Below are 19,891 nucleotides of genomic sequence, written 5' to 3'. Positions count from 1 at the left end.
TAAAAGGCTTAAAACAAAATTTTAGATTGCTAATTTGTTATATTAATTTTATCACTCCTGGCATGCGGTTTAATTTAAGCTACAGTTTCTGCTGTCAAGGTCTTAAGAAAATTTCATGTTCTCACACCTCCAGGGAAGGCACAGGTTCGTCAGAGAAGTTGCAATGCTGGCAAGAGTTCAGCACAAAAATTTAGTCAATGTGAGATTTTTTATTTTATTTCAATATTTGGTACGTTGCGCTTTTGTGGACAGTTTATCGGCGCAAATGTGAGCGTGATGTTATTGCAAATGAATACAATTTATATTCAGGGATTTATTTCTTTATTTCGTCTATGTAAAAGATATTTATTTAATGTTAATTAAAACATTATGAATTAAGTATTTTTTTTATATTGAGAACTTATATTTTTAATTGATGTTTTGCCTTATTGTTTTTATATTTTTATATTGAGAAATTATATTTTTAATTGATGCTTTGCCTTATTTTTTTTCAAACCCGAAATAGAAATTCAAGTCACTTTTAAATAGAGTGACATAAAAAATACTGATATTTATTATGTTTTTCATAGATTTGACGTCGCTTTTTAAAAGAGCGGCGTCTAAAATTACAGTAAATTAACTCTCACCAATTTATGGCGGGAATGACTTTTGGGTGCGACTTTTCGCACCCAAAACTCTACCGCCAAATTTTTGGGTGCGATTTTTCGCACCCGATGTTTTTCCCCCGCCTTTTCAACTATGTTTTGTGTAAAGTTGGGTGCGATTTTGGGTGCGAAAAGTCGCACCTAAATGTCACACCCGAAAGTCATGACTTTTGGGTGCGACTTTTCGCACCCAAGACCTTTAGGTGTGGACTTTCGGGTGCGAAAATGTCACACTTAAAGTCGCACCCAAACGTATCATTGGGTGCGAAAATTGATTTTCAGGTGCGAAAAAAGTCGCACATGTTGCTATTTTTTGTACTAGTGCTAGCATATTCATGAAAGTTTTCTTCAAAGACTGAATTTTGCTTTGAATGTTGACGAATGTTATAAGGTTGAGTATCTGAGCGTGTCGTATGGAATGCATGATATCCTATGTTATTTGAAATTATGAATATTAGTATTAATTCAAGCTCTTGGGCACGACTTTTAAGAAGCAATATGAGGAACGGACTTTATCTTTACATATTCATATTCTTCTTGCAGAAAATAAATAAATTCATTTCAAAGTATACTATTGAATTTATATATTTTCTTGATTTACTGTAGAGGAATTGAAAACATATTTAACACATGGCAATTCCATATGTATATATTCATTTCTACAAACAATTGTTGAAACTTTGCACGACAGTTTGAACCGATGGAAATGTTGGCGATAATTGTTGGAAGGAAGTTTTGGGTTGGTGGAGAAAGTGTTTAGATATTTCGGGTGTTTAGGGAAAATGTTCAGAAATTTGGAGGTTTGGGTATAAAGTAGAGAGATGGAGAATTTCTTTGTAGAAAAGAGAACTTTTTATTTTTTGGCTTGATACAAAAGTGTAGGATTACATCCCTATTTATACTAGTCTATGAAAATCTCTAGATACAACATTTTCTAGAGAATTCTCCTTATTAATGACTATCCTAGATATTACAAGATATTTTTAGAATTTATTCTCTCCAAGCTCTCTAGGCATATCAAGAATATTCTAGATAATATGACCACTTAACTAGGCCCAAAATACTAAAGGCTCAAACTACAACTAGAAATAATTAGGCCCAAATACTATAATCCAAAATCAAGTTTAATTATTCAACACCCCCTCTTAAACTTGATTTTGCTACTCCAAGTAAAGTTCTTAACTTGACAAAGTCTTCACGCTTGAGGGGCTTGGTGAAGATATCGGCTACTTCACTACTACAAAAAGGGTCATTTACGGCGTTTAAAAAGTGACGCAATAGACGAATTGCATCGCTTTTCGAGCGACGTAATATCGTCCGACGCTCTTGATCTAAAGCGTCGCTTATTTGAAAGTGACGCTCCACGTGACGCCACGTCGGATTTGGCGCAATATTAAGGTGGGGCGTCGCTTTAATATAAGCGTCGTTACAGGGTGATGCTGTAGGTAGTAATTATTTTTTATTCAACCGTCACTCTTTTTTTGAGTGACGCTCTTGCTTTTTTAATTAAATAAAAAAAATAAAAAATTTTGATTATACTATAGCTTTTGCAACATTTAGATAAAAAAAAAAAACATACACACAAAGCCTGCTTGCTCGTTCAAAATTCAAATGAAGAACGAAATTTAAACTATAAATATTGTTACAAATATAAGGCCTTGGTATCGCTCATCAAGATCAAGACACCATTCGCCATGGTTGTCCTCAAGGTACCTTCCCGTCCTCGGTCGGAAAGCCCAGAGTCGACGCTGCTATCCCCGTGGTAGCGATCCTCGAGTACCTCCACCGGACTAAGTCTTCATCAAGGCTAATAAAATATAAAATAAATCAGAATTTTCAAAATATATATACACGAGCAAAAAAAACCTAGATCTATGTGAGCAAACCAAAAAACGATAATAAGAAAAGAAAAATAGTACATCTATTCTCTTGTTAAGATGGGGTAATTTCGAAAATATCGGTCTTGACAGCGACGAAGTCTCCGAGAGTGATTTTGAGAAGGGAAATGAAGGTGGTGGCGCAAAAAAACCGTCGTCGTGAGAGACCCATTATTACGGCGGGGAGGATGGAAATCTCGATCGGTGGGGAAGGATAGATCTGGTATCACGGAGGTGTGCATGTAACATTTTGGCTGCGAGGGCGAGATTCATTGAGCCTCCGGTGAGTTGGTAAGGGAGGGAGAGATAGAGATTCAGAGAATGAGAGTTTGAAAGAGATGGAGAGATATAAAGAGATGTGTTTGAGCGACCAAAAATACTATGGGCAAAGTATATTACTCTATGTAGAGCTGCCCTAATTATAATGGGCTTTATACACTGAAAGCCCAGTAAATACAAAAAAATTCGGAATTCAATAATGAATATGTTTACGCGTCACTCGTGAAGAGAGCGACGTCAAAAGTAGACAATATTGAAAAAAAAATATTTTATTTTACATTAGGACATCACTCTCTAAACAAGTGACGCCCCAAGTGGAAAATATTGAAAATTATAATTGATTTTAGTTTGGGGCGTCACTCTCTGATCAAGTGACGCCCCAAGTCTGACACCATGACACATGGAAGTGTTTCAGTGGTCCGATGTTTTCTGGGACGTCGCTCATTAAATGAGTTATGCTCAAGCAGTGTTTTGCGGTTAAAATATTTGGGGCATCGCTTTATAGTCAAATGACGCCCGGTTTATTATACGTGGCAGAATTTTGTGCTTTCACATCACTTTGAATATTTTGGGCGTTGCTCAAATTTAAGTGTGACGCTTTATGGGTGACTTCGAAACCTTTTTTTTGTAGTAGTGCTTGGTCATGGGTCTTCACGTACTCCAATTGCACCTCCTTTTGGATAACACACTCTCTAATGTAGTGATAGCGTGTGTCAATGTGCTTACTGCGATCATGGAAGACTGGGTTCTTCGCCAAGGCTATTGCTGACTTGTTGTCCACGAAGATCTTAGTCGGCTCCTCTTGTGGCAAACTCAACTCCTTCAATAAGTTTCGTATCCAAATTGCATGACAGACACATGAAGTGGCAGCTACGTACTCCGCCTCGCAAGTAGAAAGAATGACAAGCAGTTGTTTCTTCGACATCCACGTGAAGGTTGTGTCTCCAATGTAGAACACGAAGCCACTTGTGCTTTTTTGATCATCTATATCTCCACCTTAGTCACTATCGCTATATCCTAGAAGCTTGTAATCATTAGAAACAGTGTAGTACAAGCCAAAGTTTGTCGTACTTTTGATATAGCGAAGAATCCTCTTTGCCGCCTTCAAATGAGTGGTAGTTGGATGCTCCATGTGTCGACTGATGACTCCCACAGCGTATAAGATGCCAGGCCTCGTACACGTCAAGTATCGTAGGCTTCCAACCAAACTCTTGAAGAATGTTGGATCAACGTTTTCTCCTTCCTCGTGATTTGACAGCTTGATTCCACATTCCATTGGCGTGCTGACTGGGTTTAAGTCATCCATCTTGAACTTCTTGAGCACCTCTTTGGCATAGCCTTCTTGACCAATGAGGATTCCATTGTCTTCTTGTTTCACTTCAATACCGAGGTAGTAAGACATGAATCCAATGTCAGTCATCTCAAACTCCTTCGTCATCTCTTTCTTGAACTCCTTGAACATGCTTGGATTGCTCCCTGTGAACATCAAGTCGTCTACATACAAGCATACAATCAATAAATCATTGTTTTGGATTTTGATATAGAGTGCATGCTCATATGGACACCTGATGAAGTCTCTTCCTTTGAAGTACTTATCAATTCGAGCATTCCAAGCTCGTGGGTCTTGCTTCAGCCCATATAGCGCCTTCTTCGGCCTCAAGACTTTGTCTTCTTCTCCCTTAACTTCATATCCTTGTGGTTGCTCGATGTAGACTTCTTCATCAAGGACTCCATTTAGGAATGGGGATTTGACATCCATCTGATGTATCCTCCATTTGTTTTGAGCTGCTAACGATATGATTAGACTAACAGTTTCTACTCGAGCAATAGGAGCGAATACCTCGTCAGAGTCGATGCCGGCTCTTTGGCTATATCCTTTCGCCACCAATCTCGCCTTGTATCTTTCAACTTCTCCTTTAGAATTCTTCTTTGCCTTGTAGACCCACTTCACACCGATCGCCTTATGCCCTTTTGGAAGTGAAGCTAACTCCCAGGTATCATTCTTCTTTATTGCCTTGATCTCTTCATCCATGGCATTTCTCCAAGTCTTCTTTTCTAAGGCTTCTTGAAAGTTCATAGGCTCGCAGTCCGCAAATAGACAAAAGATGGTAAGGTTGTCTTGATTTTCTGTTACCTCGTATCACTCTTGCAAACTTCTAAAGTGGGGAGTCCTTTCACTTGAACTTTCGCCTTCTTGAGAACTCGGAGTTGGTGAAGTCGTGGGGTATCCGCATCTTCTCTTGGTTGCTCTGGCTGCTCCACATCATCTTCTTCAAATTATGGAAAGAAGTTAAAATTTTCATTGCTCGATCTCCAATCCCATTCTCCTTCTTCATCGACGATGACATTTCGGCTGATGATTTTCTTCCCCGTATCTGGATTGTAGAGCTTGTAGCCTTTGGAGTTGGTGTCGTAGACGATGAAGATGTACTTCTCGCTCTTGTCATCTAGTTTGCTTCGCTTCTCGTCTGGTACATGAGCGTGAGCTATGCTTCCAAAGACTCTGAGATGAGAAATTCCGGGCTTTCGTCCACTCCATGCTTCTTATGGAGTTTTTCCCAGAACGCTTCTCGTCGGGGATCGGTTTGATAGATAAACCGTGCATGCTACTGATTCTGCCCATAACTCCTTTGGTAGTCTCTTGCTCTTGAGCATGCTCCTCGCCATCTAAACTCTCAAGGATTGTTCTATTCTTCCTCCCCGCCACTATGTTTTGTTGGGGGGTTCTTGGCACCGTTAGCTGTCGCCGAATACCGTTGTCTTCACAATACTTCTGGAACTCGTTTGAAGTGAACTCTCCTCCTCGGTCGGATCTCATGGCTTTGATCACAAGGCCACTTTCCTTCTCAACATGGGCTTCGAACTTTTTGAAGTTCCCAAACACTTCGGATTTCTCCTTCAAAAAGTATACCCATGTTTTTCTTGAATAATCATCAATAAAGAGAAGGAAGTAGTTACTCTTACCAAGTGATCTTGGCTTGATCGGACCGCACACATATGTGTGTATGAGTTCCAACGGCTTTTGAGCTCTTGAGCTTGACTCCTTTGGAAAGCTCATTTTGAATTGCTTTTCGAGTAGACATCCTTCACTGACTTGATTTGGGTGGCTGATGGAGGGCAATCCTTTTACCATTTCCTTCTTGGAGAGCAGCTCCAATCCTCCAAAGTTGAGATGCCCAAATCGAAGATGCCAAAGCCACGACTCCTCCTTGTAGCACATCTTGAGACATTGTGCGACATCATTTTGAATGTTGAGGATGAACATCCTATTTCTTGTCATCGGCGCCTTAGCAATGAATTTGTTCGCATTGTCTCTTATAGAAAGGTACTATCTTTCTATCGGATATTGGAAATTAATTGATGATCGCCATTCTTCAATCGAATGAGAATGTTTCCTTTACCTTTCACCGCCACCTTTGATTCATCTCTGAACGCAACGTTCCCCTTCACCGATTCGTCAAGCTCTACGAACATGCTTTTTCCCCCGCACATATGGTTGATCGCACCACTATCAAGGTACCATTGTGTATCTCCTCCCCTTTCGTTGTCTTTGTGAGCCAACAAAACCGTCGCGTCTTCTTGGGTTCTTTCTTCAACATAGTTTGCCTTCTCTTCAACTATGTTGTTGCGCGGAGCTTTACATTCGGAAGCATAATGCCCAAACTTCTCACAGTTGTAGCATTTGATCCGTGACTTGTCATACCTTGGTTTTGTGGCTCCTCTCCCATGACCTCTGGATGAGCTTTCTCCTCTTTGGTTGTTGTTGTCGTCATTGGGCCTCCAACCTCGTCCACGTCCTCGTCCTTGATCGCCACCTCTTCTTTGTTGGCTTCCACCTCTTCATTTTTCGAATTGACTCGTGTCTTGAGTGCTTGCTCCACGATATCTTCCTTCTTCTTTTTCTTTGCTTCATAAACTTGAAGCGACCCGATGAGTTGCTCCATTGTCATGGCCTCCAAGTCCTTCGTCTCTTCGATGACATTGACGATATGCTGGAACTTCGAATCCATGGATCTAAGAACATTCTCCATGATTCTCACGTCATCTAACTTCTCGCCGTTTCTTTTGAGGTTATTGGTAACCATCAAGACTCTCGAGAAATAATCGGAGATGAGTTCACCTTCTTTCATGTGCAAGGCTTCAAACTCTCCTCTTAAAGTTTGAAGACGTACCTTCTTGACTTGATCCGCTCCCTTGTAAGAGGTTCGAAGCTTCTCCCAAGCTTCTTTGGCCGACTTTGCTCCCGAGATCTTCTCAAACGTGTCTTCATCTAACCATTGGTAGATTAGACATAGAGCCTTCTTGTCTCTCTTCCTTGAGTCTCTCAAACTATCCTTTTGAGTTAGAGATAGACTACCTTCATTCTCTGGGTCAGCGTGGCCTTTCTTGACTATCTCCCACACGTCGTGTGCACCAAGGAGAGCCACCATTCTAAGACTCCAGTTATCATAGTTGCTCTTCGTGAGCATAGGGACTTGGAAGGGAACACCGCTATTCACCATCTTTAGGAGGATCTTGTAGCTCTGATACCACTTTGTTGGAAGGAAGTTTTGGGTTGGTGGAGGAAGTGTTTAGATATTTTGGGTGTTTAGGGAAAAGGTTTAGAAATTTGGAGGTTTCGGTATAAAGCAGAGAGGTGGAGAATTTCTTTGTAGAAAAGAGAACTTTTTATTTTTTGGCTTGATATAAAAGTATAGGATTACATCGCTATTTATACTAGTCTATGGAAATCTCTAGATACAATCTTTTCTAAAGAATTCTCCTTATTAATGACTATCCTAGATATTACAAGATATTTCTAGAATTTATTCTCACTAAGCTCTCTAGACATATCAAGAATATTCTAGATAATATGACCACTTAACTAGGCCAAAAATACTAAAAGCTCAAACTACAACTAGAAATAATTAGGCCCAAATACTATAACCCAAAATCAAGTTTAATTATTCAACAATAGTGTCGTTACAATGGTCCTGAAAAATAGAGAAGTGGGTAGAAAACGGAAAACTGTTTTTTGAGAAAAAAATAATTACTGATGAAAATGCCAACAAGATAATATTCCAAAATATAATAATAAAAAATCTTTATAGATGTTTTAAACTTGTAAATACGAAATTTGTAAGTAGACATAGGTTTTAAATTATAAAGTTATACATCATGGGATACAAAAAAAAAAAAAAAATCATACATCATCAGACAAAATAGACTCTTTTATTAATTAGAACTACTTCATTAAGTATCTCCCACTCATTTTATTGAATTTCACATACCATGTGGAATCAATTAGAGATTTACAAATTCATCTACATAACGCATTTACTCTAATGTCATCAGGTGCTCTATGAGTACTTCTCATTTATTGTATGTTTATCATTATCTTGTATTATTTTAAGTATTAATTTTGATAAATCGGATCTACGTACTAATCTTAAATGCTAGTGAATTGTCAATCTTCATTTACATGCAGGATTGACTAATCCCACTACATATAATATTTTCAATCTCATGTTTATATCATTTATGTAAATGACATTCAAGAATTGGTCTTTATGAAGAGATTAATAATTCACCTTTCATCAAAGACTTACCCCGACCTTCAAATACGTCTGCTTATCTAAATAAGCGATTGAGATAACGTGAGTAGATTAGCTTAATCACATATTCTAGTTGAAATGCGCAGAGCATGCATACGTTCGGAGCTGAACGAAGACAATTTACTCGATTGCGCGGCGCGCAGTTTGAAAAGATTTCACAACTTTGCTTTCTTTGCTCTGTTTTGACCCGTTTTAATTCCCGATTGCTTCGTTTTGTAAAAAAAAAAAAATGACCCTCTACAGCTTATTGAGGCTCTTTTAGTCGTTTGAACCAGCAAATCATCATAATCATCCTAAAACCATCAAAAACACCCAATAACTTGTTAAATTAAAGCCTGGAAATATGAGTTTAACGCGTATAAAACTCACCTATCAGGCTTGGTCTCGAGGCTTATGCCACGTGTCATTTTGCTTTTGGAGAGGTCATTTTTCGTTACCTAAAAAGAATGCTTTCTATTTTATTAATCTATCAGTTAGAATTTCATAAATTAGTCATAAATGACAATGTAATGCGGCTCTCTCACATATTTTTGTGGGTATAAATTCCAAGGAATTGAATGTGCGACAGTTCTGCGATAAGCAGTATTTTAATCACTAAGGCCCACAGCCAATACTGTCTCGATGGCTAACGGCCAATGTCTCTCTACCTTTGCCTAAATGAGCCATAAGCCATTGCCCGAGCCAAAACACTAATGACCATTGTCTTTCGACCATGACCCAATCAAGCTACAAGTAATGTCCCCTCGATCATGGCACATAAAATGGCATGAGCCAAAAACAATGGTCCCTGGACATGTGCCCAAGAAGCCGCACGAACCACAGGCTCTGCTCTCTCGACCATGGCCCGAGCAATGGAGCGAGCCATATACCATGGTCCTCCGACCATAACCTCAACAACGACACGAGCCATAATTAAGCCATGGTACCTCGACCATGACCCAAGTAACAGCCAACAACCATGGCTTACCGGCCATGAATTGAGCAAGACACATGCCATGCCTCAAGACATCAACGACCATGTTTTTGTTATGCTCAATGACCATGGCCCATTTGAGGCACATAATGGGGCATCCTTTGTCACTCAAGGAAAAATCTCATTATAACTAACAAACCTTCTCACAAGGTCATAGTAACGTATACTCACCCCCATAAACATATACCTATCCACTACTATAAAACGAGGATTCTACAACGCTTAAAAATAATTGTAGAATGACTCTACAATGCTTGTCAAGCGTTGTCGAAGCTTCTACAACACTTAAATATCCGTTGTAGAATCATCGAGCTTTCTACAACTCTTAAATATCCGTTGTAGAATCCAAGAGCGTTCTACAACACTTAAAAATCCGTTATAGAATCTAAGCTTCTACAACGGATGTCTAAGCATTGTAGAAGCTTCTACAACGGTATAAATCCATTGTACAATTTTCAAATAATTAAAAAAACGCTCGCCGCGGCGACGTATAATTTTCGATGCGGCGAGATACTTCTACAACGGTTAAAATATTTGTTGTAGCTAGAAACATCTAGCCGCGGCGCTTATCTCGCCGTGGCGACGTCATTTCTTTGCCCTGGCAAGGGTATTCTACAATGCATCCAGATGCGTTGTAGAAAGGGTATGAATTTTTTTAAAAAAACTCGATCGCCGCGGCGACGAAAGAATCTCACCGCGACGAGAGTAAGATTTCTAAGATACCTGCTCTCGGTATCTTTTCTCGGCGCGGCGAATAAGAATTCTCGCTGCGGCGATAAAATTTAGTCACCGCGGCGAGAATCAATTTTTTTTAATCCAAAATCAGTTTTACACGGTATTGAAACCCGTTGTAAAAGTTGGTACCTGAAAATAATCTTCAATCCAAAAAATAATATCTACATCTTCAAAATATTCAAAAGCAAATACTTACATCTAAAACCAATCCAAAATTCAATAAAAAAAAAAAAAAAAAAAACTAACTAATCATCACAATGTTTCTACCAGTGTTTTAAATTCCGGCGAAATTTGCCGAAAATCGGCGGCGGCACCGCTGCCGGAGTAAAAACGGCCGGCGAAAAGCATAATTTCCCTTTTGTCGTCGTTTTTCATCGAAAAATGTCGTTTTCGTTTTTTTGTCGTTTTTTCGCCGATTTTCGTTGGTGGTTGTCGTTTTTTGTGTACAAAATTTAAATGGAATGCAATGGAGCTAGTTGAGAATGGGAGTAGCCTAAGCCTTTGCCAGTTGAACCATGGACAAATTTTGTAATTGTATTGCTTACTTTTACTTATATATTACATTTTTTTTATGATTGTAGACAAATAATATATATGATAAAAATTCATATATAAATGTAACAAATAAAAATTTAGTAATAAAAATTATATATTTTCCATTAATGCTGCATTTTTAATAATTTATTTAATTATATTACTATGCATAAAAAATAAATGTATAAAAACAAAATAAAATGATGAAAACGGATGTTTATAAAAGAAAATAATATTATAAAAAAAAATTGATATGTTATCATTGAATATTTATTACTCATTTTTACAACATATATAAACACGGGTATTTTTAAATTATAAAGCTGGATATATATGTATTAAATAAAATAAAATTAGGATAAACATATATTAAATAATATGTACTAAATGTATTGCTATTCTCTTACTATATTACATTTTAATAATCGAAAGATACATATGTGTGTGTATATATATATATATATATATATATATATATATATATATATATATATATAACATATTTTGCAACATTATTTCCGTTCGGTTTTCTATCGACACGTCGGTTTTCCATGGAAAACGGTATTTCACTTGCTTTTTTTCACATTTTTTCCGTTCGATTTTCCATCGGCATGACGATTTTTCGTAAATCAAGAGCCTCGAAACGGCAACGAAAACGACATTTTTTTCCTTGATTTCTACATAAATTACCCATTCTTCCTCGCACATACACACGTACTTTTCCTCTCTCTAAGATAAATCCAAATCGATTATAAACATATACCTCTCTCTTTAACCTCACACATACACACAGACTCTTCCGCTCTCTAAGATAAATCCAAATCGATTATCAACAATACTCTCATAAGAAAATATAAATAAAACTTTCATATAGATTATGATATATCAGAATTGATACATGGAATTATTTTATGTTGTAACAAGATCCAATATATATATATATATATATATATATCATTGTTTGACCACAAAATTATAGAACGTATCATTAACACACAACTGCCAACCAGAGCAAAATATCAAAATTAAAGAATATTTGAAATCGTAAAAAAAAACCCCGTAGAGGGACGAACAATATTTAAAGACTGGAAAAAAATGAATTGGTCAAGAATTGTGAGAGGGCGCCGGGCAAGAATATAATTCATATATATCTCAATGCCTGGTGAATGGCCGAGAGATGCGTATCGAAAACTCTCATCCCATATGTGGTGCGTTTCTAGGCACCTTAGGGTTCGGTACCGAGGGAGGTTGGGCGCCCTTTTGTAGTGACGACATGAGCAAGAGAGTTTGGCTTTCTTTGTACACAACATTTTGGCGACAATAGGTTCCATGTCCCAAAACCCTACCACCGTCGATTTGGTGGCTATTGTAAATGAGGACAATCAAGGTGGCCACAAGGAATAAGACCTTCATTTGCTGCCTCATTTTTTTTTCCTGGGTGTTTGCGTAATAGCTTAATAATAAGGGTACTTATTTTGAAGTGATATGCTATTTAACACGGACTAGATAATTATGTGGTTTTTTGTTGTTGGCGTGATACTTGTTATGGAGATCGTTAGGTTATATATAGAAGCTTTAGTTGAGTATCTAAGTTTACTTTCATTTACAAGACTAGCATATTCGTGATAGTTTTCTTCAAAGATTGAATATTGCTTTGAATGTTGACGAATGTTGTAAGGTTGAGTATCTGAGCGTGTCGTAATGTATGATCTACGATTTTATTTGAAATTTTGAATATTAGTATTAATTCAAGTTCTTGGGCACGACTTCTAAGAAGCAATATGAAAAGTTTACTATTTTACATTTAGTTGTTTTTCGGAGACTTCTTCTCCTTCTTTTTTTTTTTTTTTTTTTTTTTTTTTTTTTTTTTTTTTGGAACAAACTATTTATGCATATTCATATTCTTCTTGCTGAAAATAAATAAATTCATTTCAAAGTATACTCTTGAATTTATATATTTTCATGATTTACTGTAGAGGAATTGAAAACATATTTCAACATATGGCAATTCCATATGTATATATTCATTTCTAAAAACCATTGTTAAAACTTTGCACAACAGTTTGAACCGATGGAAATGTTGCGGATAGAGTGTCGTTTCAATGGTCCTGGAAAAGAGAGAAGTGGGTAGAAAACGGAAAAATGTTGGTTGAGAAAAAAAAAATTACTGATGAAAATGCCAACGTAGATATTATTCCAAAATATAATAATAAAAAATCCGTATATACGTTTTAAACTTGTATTACACAATATTTAAGTAGACGGGTTTTAAATATAATGTTATACATCATGGGATAGAAAAAAAATCATACATCTTCCGACAAAAAGAGGCTCTTTTATTAATTACAACTAGTCCATTAAGTATACACTCATTTTATTGAATTTTTACAAATTCATCTTCATACACTACTACAAATAAGCTTTTCTGGTGCGGAAGGGCATTAGGTGCGACTAGTCGCACCTAAAAGTCGCACCTAATTGGACATCAGGTGCGACTTGTCGCACCCAAAGGGTTCCAAAAATGAAAAAAATTTCGCTGATTTTAAGTGGTATTGGGTGCGATTAGTCGCACTCAATAGTTTTGAAAACTTTCAGGTGCGACTAGTCGCACCTGATAGTCTAAAAAATATTCAGCGCTCAACTTCTCCCCTCATTTTTTCCATTTGTCTTACGTGAAATTAATGTTTAGTTTTTTTTTTTTTTACTTTCAGGTGCAACTAGTCGCACCTATTAACTTTTTTAGGTGCGACTAGTCGCACCTATTGGAGTATCAGATGCGACAAGTCGCACCTGATTACTAGGGTTAGTTTATAATCTCAGCTTCATCTTCTTCATTCACTTCACAGCCTCTCTCCATCCCTCTGCGACTCTCCCTCCCTCTCTCCCTCCCTCTGCGACTCTCCCTCCCTCTCTCCCTCCCTCTGCGACTCTCCCTCCTTCTCTCCATCCCTCTGCGACTCTCCCTCTCTCTTCTCCGAGCCTTCTCTGATGTCCAAGTCCGCACGCCTTCTCCGACGTAGAAGTCCGCGCGCCGCTCTTCTCAGACCGGTCTTCTCCTCCTCCGTCGGTCCTTTCCTCCGCAGCCGCTCCTCCGCGCCGGTCCTCTCCTCCGCGCCGATCCTCTGCAGCCGGTCCTCCGCGCCGGTCCTCTCCTCCGCCATTGCTCCTCCGCACCGGTCCGATCTCCTCCGCCTAAGGTATAATATTTTTTTGTGTATATATATATATATATATATATATATATATTAATAATTAGTAGTATATATAGATATATATATATGAAGAAAAAAAAAATTAAATGGTTTAGTATGTTTTAATTAGTAATTTAGTATGTTTTAATTAGCATATATAATTAGTGTTAATAATTATTAATTAGTTTTAATTATTAATTTAGTATGTTTAGTTTCAAATTCTATATACGTGTTTAGTATGTTTAGTAGTTTAGTATTTACGTTTCAAATCAAATAAATTGTTAGTATGTTTAGTTTGATTTTGATTGTTAACATGTATCAAATATAGTGTTTATAATTAGTTTAGTAATATGCTTAGGTTAAAGTTTAGTTGAAATTAATTGTAATTGTAAAAGTTTAGATTAAATATTATTTGAAATTGAAATTGTAATGAAAATCAAATTGGTTAATAAGTTGTTAGTTTAGTTAACTAATTAATTTATAGTTTAATTGTTAACACTTTGTATACTTAATAATGAAATTGGTTATGTAACTAATTTTAAATTTTAAATGTTAGTTTAATTAAGATTTTTTTTTGTTGAAGAAATAGTTTAATTAAGATTGAAATTGGTTAATTGTTTAAACTATTTTATTAGATTAGTTGTTTATGATATTGTAATTAATTAATTACTGAGTGATTGTTTTATAGGTTTCATTGATAAAATGTTGTGACCGAGCCACGGAGGCTCGGTTTAGGACTTAGTTAATTAATATGATAGTTTCTGGATGGATTTTAAATGTTTTTAAAGTACTTTGCAGGTTTTTGGTTTAACAATATTATATGGGAAACTCTGCCAAAATTTCGGTAGAGTTTTGAACCAATTAGAATCGAAATCCACTAGAATGTCGACTGGAGCAGGTGGAGACGATGATCCACCACAGACGCCGGGATCCTCCGGATCGAAGAACACACGTGGACCAACGAAGGGTCTCATGTCAGCGAGAGCAGGGGTAGGAACTCCTGGTGCGAATGTAGTTAGCTACGATCGGCGACACATGATGTTCTACCAGGACATCAGGGAGCTAAATCCCATGATCGGCACCTTCTCGGACCGTCTTGGAAACTTGATCAAGGCGACGTTTCAAGCACACGCAAACGACTGGAATGAAGTTGAGCCTCAGCATGTGACGACCGTTATGACCGCAATCCATAACGAGTACTGTTTTGTGTACGAGGATCCTGCAACTGGCGAGAGAGTGCCAGCTGATTGCATTCGCAACGAGATAGAGTCTACTATCATTCGCGAAATGAAGCGGTTGCGACGCAACCAAAAGTCAAAGTTATCATCTAGATTCTTCAACAAGTTTTGCGGGAAAATAGAGCTCGCCAGAGAAGAAACACCAAAGGGCTATACGCACGAGGCTTGGTTGAAGGCAATAGAGGTGTTCAACACACCGGCCCATAAGGTATGAGTTGAACACGATTTTTTTTTCTCATCGAATCGAATTAAATGAATTTATGTCTCGCAGGCAAAGGCTGACCGCAACAGACAAAATGCGAAGAAGAAGCAGACAAAGGCCAGACAAGGGTCGATACCTTTTTTCGCTCATCGACAGAAGGGCGTAAGTTGCTTAATTTTTATTAGCATTAGACACATTAGTCTTATTTTGATGATTAAATTAAACTTGCAGAGGAAGGAGGATGGGACATTGTCCTCCGCATTAGCGACGTGGGAGAAAAACCATCAAGATATTAATGGTAACTGGACAACGCCCTTCGCGAATCAACAATTTGTAAGTTACTTTATTTAATTACTTAATAATAATTATATAATAATTTTATTTGGTTTTTTTGTAAAGGCGCGAATCAACGCCCAAGTGGCAGATATTTTGCGACAAGCGGAGGAGCAAGGCGAAGAGGTGAGCCTCGAACGCGCAGAGGAGTATGCGATGCATGACGTTCTCGGGCCACGCCGTGATTGGGATGTCGGGATAGGACCCACGACCCCAGTTGGGGCTTTGAGTGTGGCTCGAGCTCAAGACGGGAGCTCGTCTGGTTCGTCATCTCAGTCACGTGCCGATCCAGTACTGTATACCGAGTTGCAAGCTCAGCTGGCAGCACAACAAGCGCAAATGGCGGCACAACAAATCCAGATGGAAGAGATGCAGCGACAGTTGCTCTCGTTTACACAGATGCATACTCAGGCTTCCCCCACAAGCCCACATCCTCAGCCTATGCCGACATCAGCGGCAATGGCTGATAATGTGACGCCAGGTTCTGCGGAGTTTCATCGAGATCGTCCTAGCGATAGCGGCAGTGGCCGAGGAGGAAGCAGCAGTGGCCGCGGAGGCAACTTATTTGGAAGAGGAAATTCCTCTGACGATAAGTTTTATAGGCAACAACGAAAATAGTTGGACTTGTATATTTTTATATTAGCGAACAAACTCGTATTATAATTTCTAATTCTAATTATATTAAAAATATTTGAATATGAAATATTATAGTTTGTATTATAGTTTCTATATTAAAAATATTTGAATACGAAATATTAATTTCTAATTCTAATTAAAATTCTATTTATTTGTAATTTTTTTTTCAAAATAAATTGGGCATCAGGTGCGACTAGTCGCACCCAATAAGTTGGCGGGAAGACCTTTGGGTGCGACATGTCGCACCCAAAAGTCAAATTCCCGCCTTATTCTTAAGTTCCCACGGAAAAATAGGTCCGACTTCAGGTGCGATAAGTCGCACCCAATAGTGTCGCACCTAATAGTATATACTATTGGGTGCGTTATATCGCACCCAATAGTATTAGCTGCGGACTTTTAGGTGCGACTTTGTGGGCATCAGGTGCGACTTTTGTCGCACCTGATGCCCATATTTGTAGTAGTGATAACGCATTTACTTTGATGTCATCAGGTGCTGTATGAGTACTTATCATATATGGTATGTTTATCATTACCTTGTTTTATTTAAAAGTATCAATTTTATTAACTCGAATCTACTTACTAATCTTAAATGCTAGTGAATTGTCAATCTTCATTTACATGCAAGATTGACTAATCCCACTACTTATAATATTTTCAATCTCATGATTATATCATTTATGTAAATGACATTCAAGAACCAGTCTTTATGAAGAGATTGACAATTCACCTTTCATCAAAGATGTACCTCGACCTTCAAATACATCAGCTTATCTAAATAAGTGATTGAGATAACATGAGTAGATTAGCTTAATTACAATCCCTTCGAGCTACTCACATATTCATGGTTGACGTGCGCGGAGCGCGCATACGTTCATAGATGAACTAAGACAATTTACTCAAATTGCGCGGCGCGCGGTTTGTAAAAATTTCACCACTCTAAAACCATAAAAAAGCACCCAATAACTTGCTAAATTCAAGCCTGAAAATATGATTTTAACGCGTACGAAACGTACCTATCAGGCTTGGTCTCGAGGCTCATGACACGTGTCATTTTGGTTTTAGAGAGGTCATTTTTCGTTGCCGGAAAAGAATGCTTTCTTCTATTTTATTAATCTATTAGTTATAATTTCACATATAAGTCATTAATGACAATGTAACGTGTCTCTTTCACATATTTTTGTGGGCATAAATTCCATGGAATCAAAAGTGCGACGGATCTGCGATAAGCAGTCTTTTAATCACTAGGGCCCATGACCATTACCAACTCGATGGCTAATAGCCAATGTCTCTCTACCTATGCCTAAGTGAGTCACAAGCCATGGCTCGAGCCAGAACACTAATGACCATTGTCTCTCGACCATGACGCAATCAAGCTACAACCGATGGCCCTCGATCATGGCAGATGCAATGGCATGAGCCACAAGCCATGGTCCCCCGACATGTGTCGTAGAAGCAGCACGAACCACAGGCTATGATCTCTCGACCATAGCCCGAGCAATGGAGCGAGCCACATGCCATAGTCCTCCGGCCATAACCCGAGCAGCGACACGAGCCAAATTAAGCCATGGTCCCTCGACCATTACCCAAGTAATAACCAACAACCATGGCTTCCGGCCATGAATTGAGCGAGCCATATGCCATGGCTCGAGACATAGACAACGACCATGTTTCCGTCATGATCAACGGCCGTGGTGTTGGAGATTATGCACCCATATAAACATGCGAAAAATTGATTACACTAATAAGAGATAATTAATATTGATTATATGTAACAAGATCTAGATTTACTTTAATTAATATAAGCATGAGAGCAATATCAAGCAACCGATTTAAACAGAAGAGTCATTAGGAAAAACTTACGGGTTTCTCCTTAGCTACAGAATCTTTAATGCGTTCTTCAAGCTTTCATTCCGAGTTCCTCCAACTCCTTCTTCAAGCTTTATCGTCCAAGATCAGATCTCCGGGAATGGCTTTAGTACTCTCGTTGTATGGCACTCGGAAGATGACACTGTAGTATTACAAAACGTAATCTCAGAGACGAATAAGAAGCAAGGGTGTGCACACTCTAAATCTCACTACGATTCTGATTTATGAATTCAGATCGTACCGTGTTTATGAGAATGGAATCACGGAATTCCAAGGGAGAGGGAGAGAAAAAATTTATGTCCAACACCTAGGTGATTTATTTCTCTTAGACCCTATTTATAGTGATAGAAAGGAGATATTCTATGAATATCCTAGAGATATTTAATTCTCCTTTATTCTTTCCTATTTTGTAGATAAGCATGCACCATTGAATCTTGACTACAAATCCTACTTTTTCTCTCATCCATCAGATCATAATCTAGGATATTTATTTCCTTATTTTTCTCATATATTTAAGGAATCTACATATTTGAGAATAATGAGGACAATATCTTATTTCCTTATTTAATGAGAGAATATCTCTACCATTATTATTCTCATAGATATTAGGAAATTAATTATGAGAGAGAATAAATGAAAATATATTATTTCCTTATTTAATGGAGAGAGAATATATCTACCATTATTATTCACTCTCTTATTTAATTAGTTACCACAAATCTAGCAACTAATTAAAGAGAGAATATTGGGTAATTAATACCGTAATGTAGGCGCCTACCTCATGGTCATGGGCCAATAAATTTTCAAATTTTACAGTGTCCATGAGGCCCAACTTAAAATTCAATTAATTATTTACTTTATCCGACAATAAATAATTAATTCCACAATAAATATTTAATTCGTCAAATAGACAAATTTCAAAGTGAATGCTGCTAAACAATTTACAGCTATGAGATTGTAATAATAATATTCATTATTACCAGAGAGTTCTTATCCGTCTTTATCAAAGCCGAGTCGGGGACTATGGACTTAGTAATAGAAGCTTAACAAATCCGATGAAAAAGACGAAATAGTCTTTTCTCTTTTTCCATCAATTCGTTTAGTCTTTGGTTAAATACTCCACTATATAAGCCAAGACCAAATCCTTCTTTATACTAGAATTATATTTACTCATCGTGACGAGTGTCCACTGATATAGTCAGCTCGTGATCAAGATCCTCCAGGTTCAACCCGTGTCGAGAAAAGTCAATTATTTCGTTATACTTTTCTTAACACTTATAAGCCCTAAGCATTGTTGCTTCCCCAGCAAAATATTCTTCCAAACGGTAATAATTTGGAAGTGTGCACAATCTACCGATTCTGGAACCTTTAGGTGAGAGAACATTTACCTTCTTTCAGGAAAGCTGGATTCCATATCTGTAAATCGCTTCCCACTCGAACAATGTTCCGAAACTCCCAAGACATAAGCTGTGATTAGCATGATAGTGGCCTTTTAGCGAATGAGTAAAAGAGCGCGGTAACATGATCACTTCAGGATTTAGATCAAGTCTCATTGTGACCATCATTAGAGACCTCAGTTAGTGTGTCGTAATGGTTCTTAAAGGACACATCTACAACCAAGACATGTCCGGGTCGTACACTTACCACAAGTATAGAATGCTCCCATTAAGTGATCAACCTTCACTTGTGTTCCACATATATGATTTCAGATTCAGCTACCCAAGCATGAATCAATCATCGACCAGTTTTAGTTCATCACCCGAGCTCAGATGTCGAGCATGTGACTCAG

The 19,891-nt window shown here is 37.7% G+C and overlaps 1 protein-coding gene and 1 long non-coding RNA gene across 2 annotated transcripts; both read right to left on the bottom strand.

Annotated features, from left to right (window-relative positions):
• Positions 1 to 2,242: 2,242 nt before the first annotated feature.
• Positions 2,243 to 2,906, bottom strand: LOC149402713 (uncharacterized). Its single transcript, XR_016296187.1, has 2 exons — positions 2,564 to 2,906; positions 2,243 to 2,451 (listed from the first exon to the last, which is right to left on the bottom strand). It is a non-coding gene; the product is annotated as an uncharacterized LOC149402713 (long non-coding RNA).
• Positions 2,907 to 6,136: 3,230 nt separating this feature from the next.
• LOC149402712 (uncharacterized) lies at positions 6,137 to 7,302 on the bottom strand. The gene is made up of 2 exons (XM_089608498.1): positions 6,504 to 7,302; positions 6,137 to 6,435 (listed from the first exon to the last, which is right to left on the bottom strand). The coding sequence occupies exons 1-2, from the start codon at positions 7,300 to 7,302 to the stop codon at positions 6,137 to 6,139; spliced, it is 1,098 nt and encodes a 365-aa protein (XP_089464624.1).
• Positions 7,303 to 19,891: the final 12,589 nt, after the last annotated feature.

The sequence above is a fragment of the Urtica dioica genome, chromosome 3 (genome assembly GCF_054948205.1).
Source record: "Urtica dioica subsp. dioica isolate 48M chromosome 3, U.dioica_male_clone48M_v1_H2, whole genome shotgun sequence".
Taxonomy (NCBI): domain Eukaryota; kingdom Viridiplantae; phylum Streptophyta; class Magnoliopsida; order Rosales; family Urticaceae; genus Urtica; species Urtica dioica.
The sequence above is the reverse complement of the archived record's forward strand: the minus strand, read 5'-3'. Positions and strand labels throughout refer to the sequence as shown.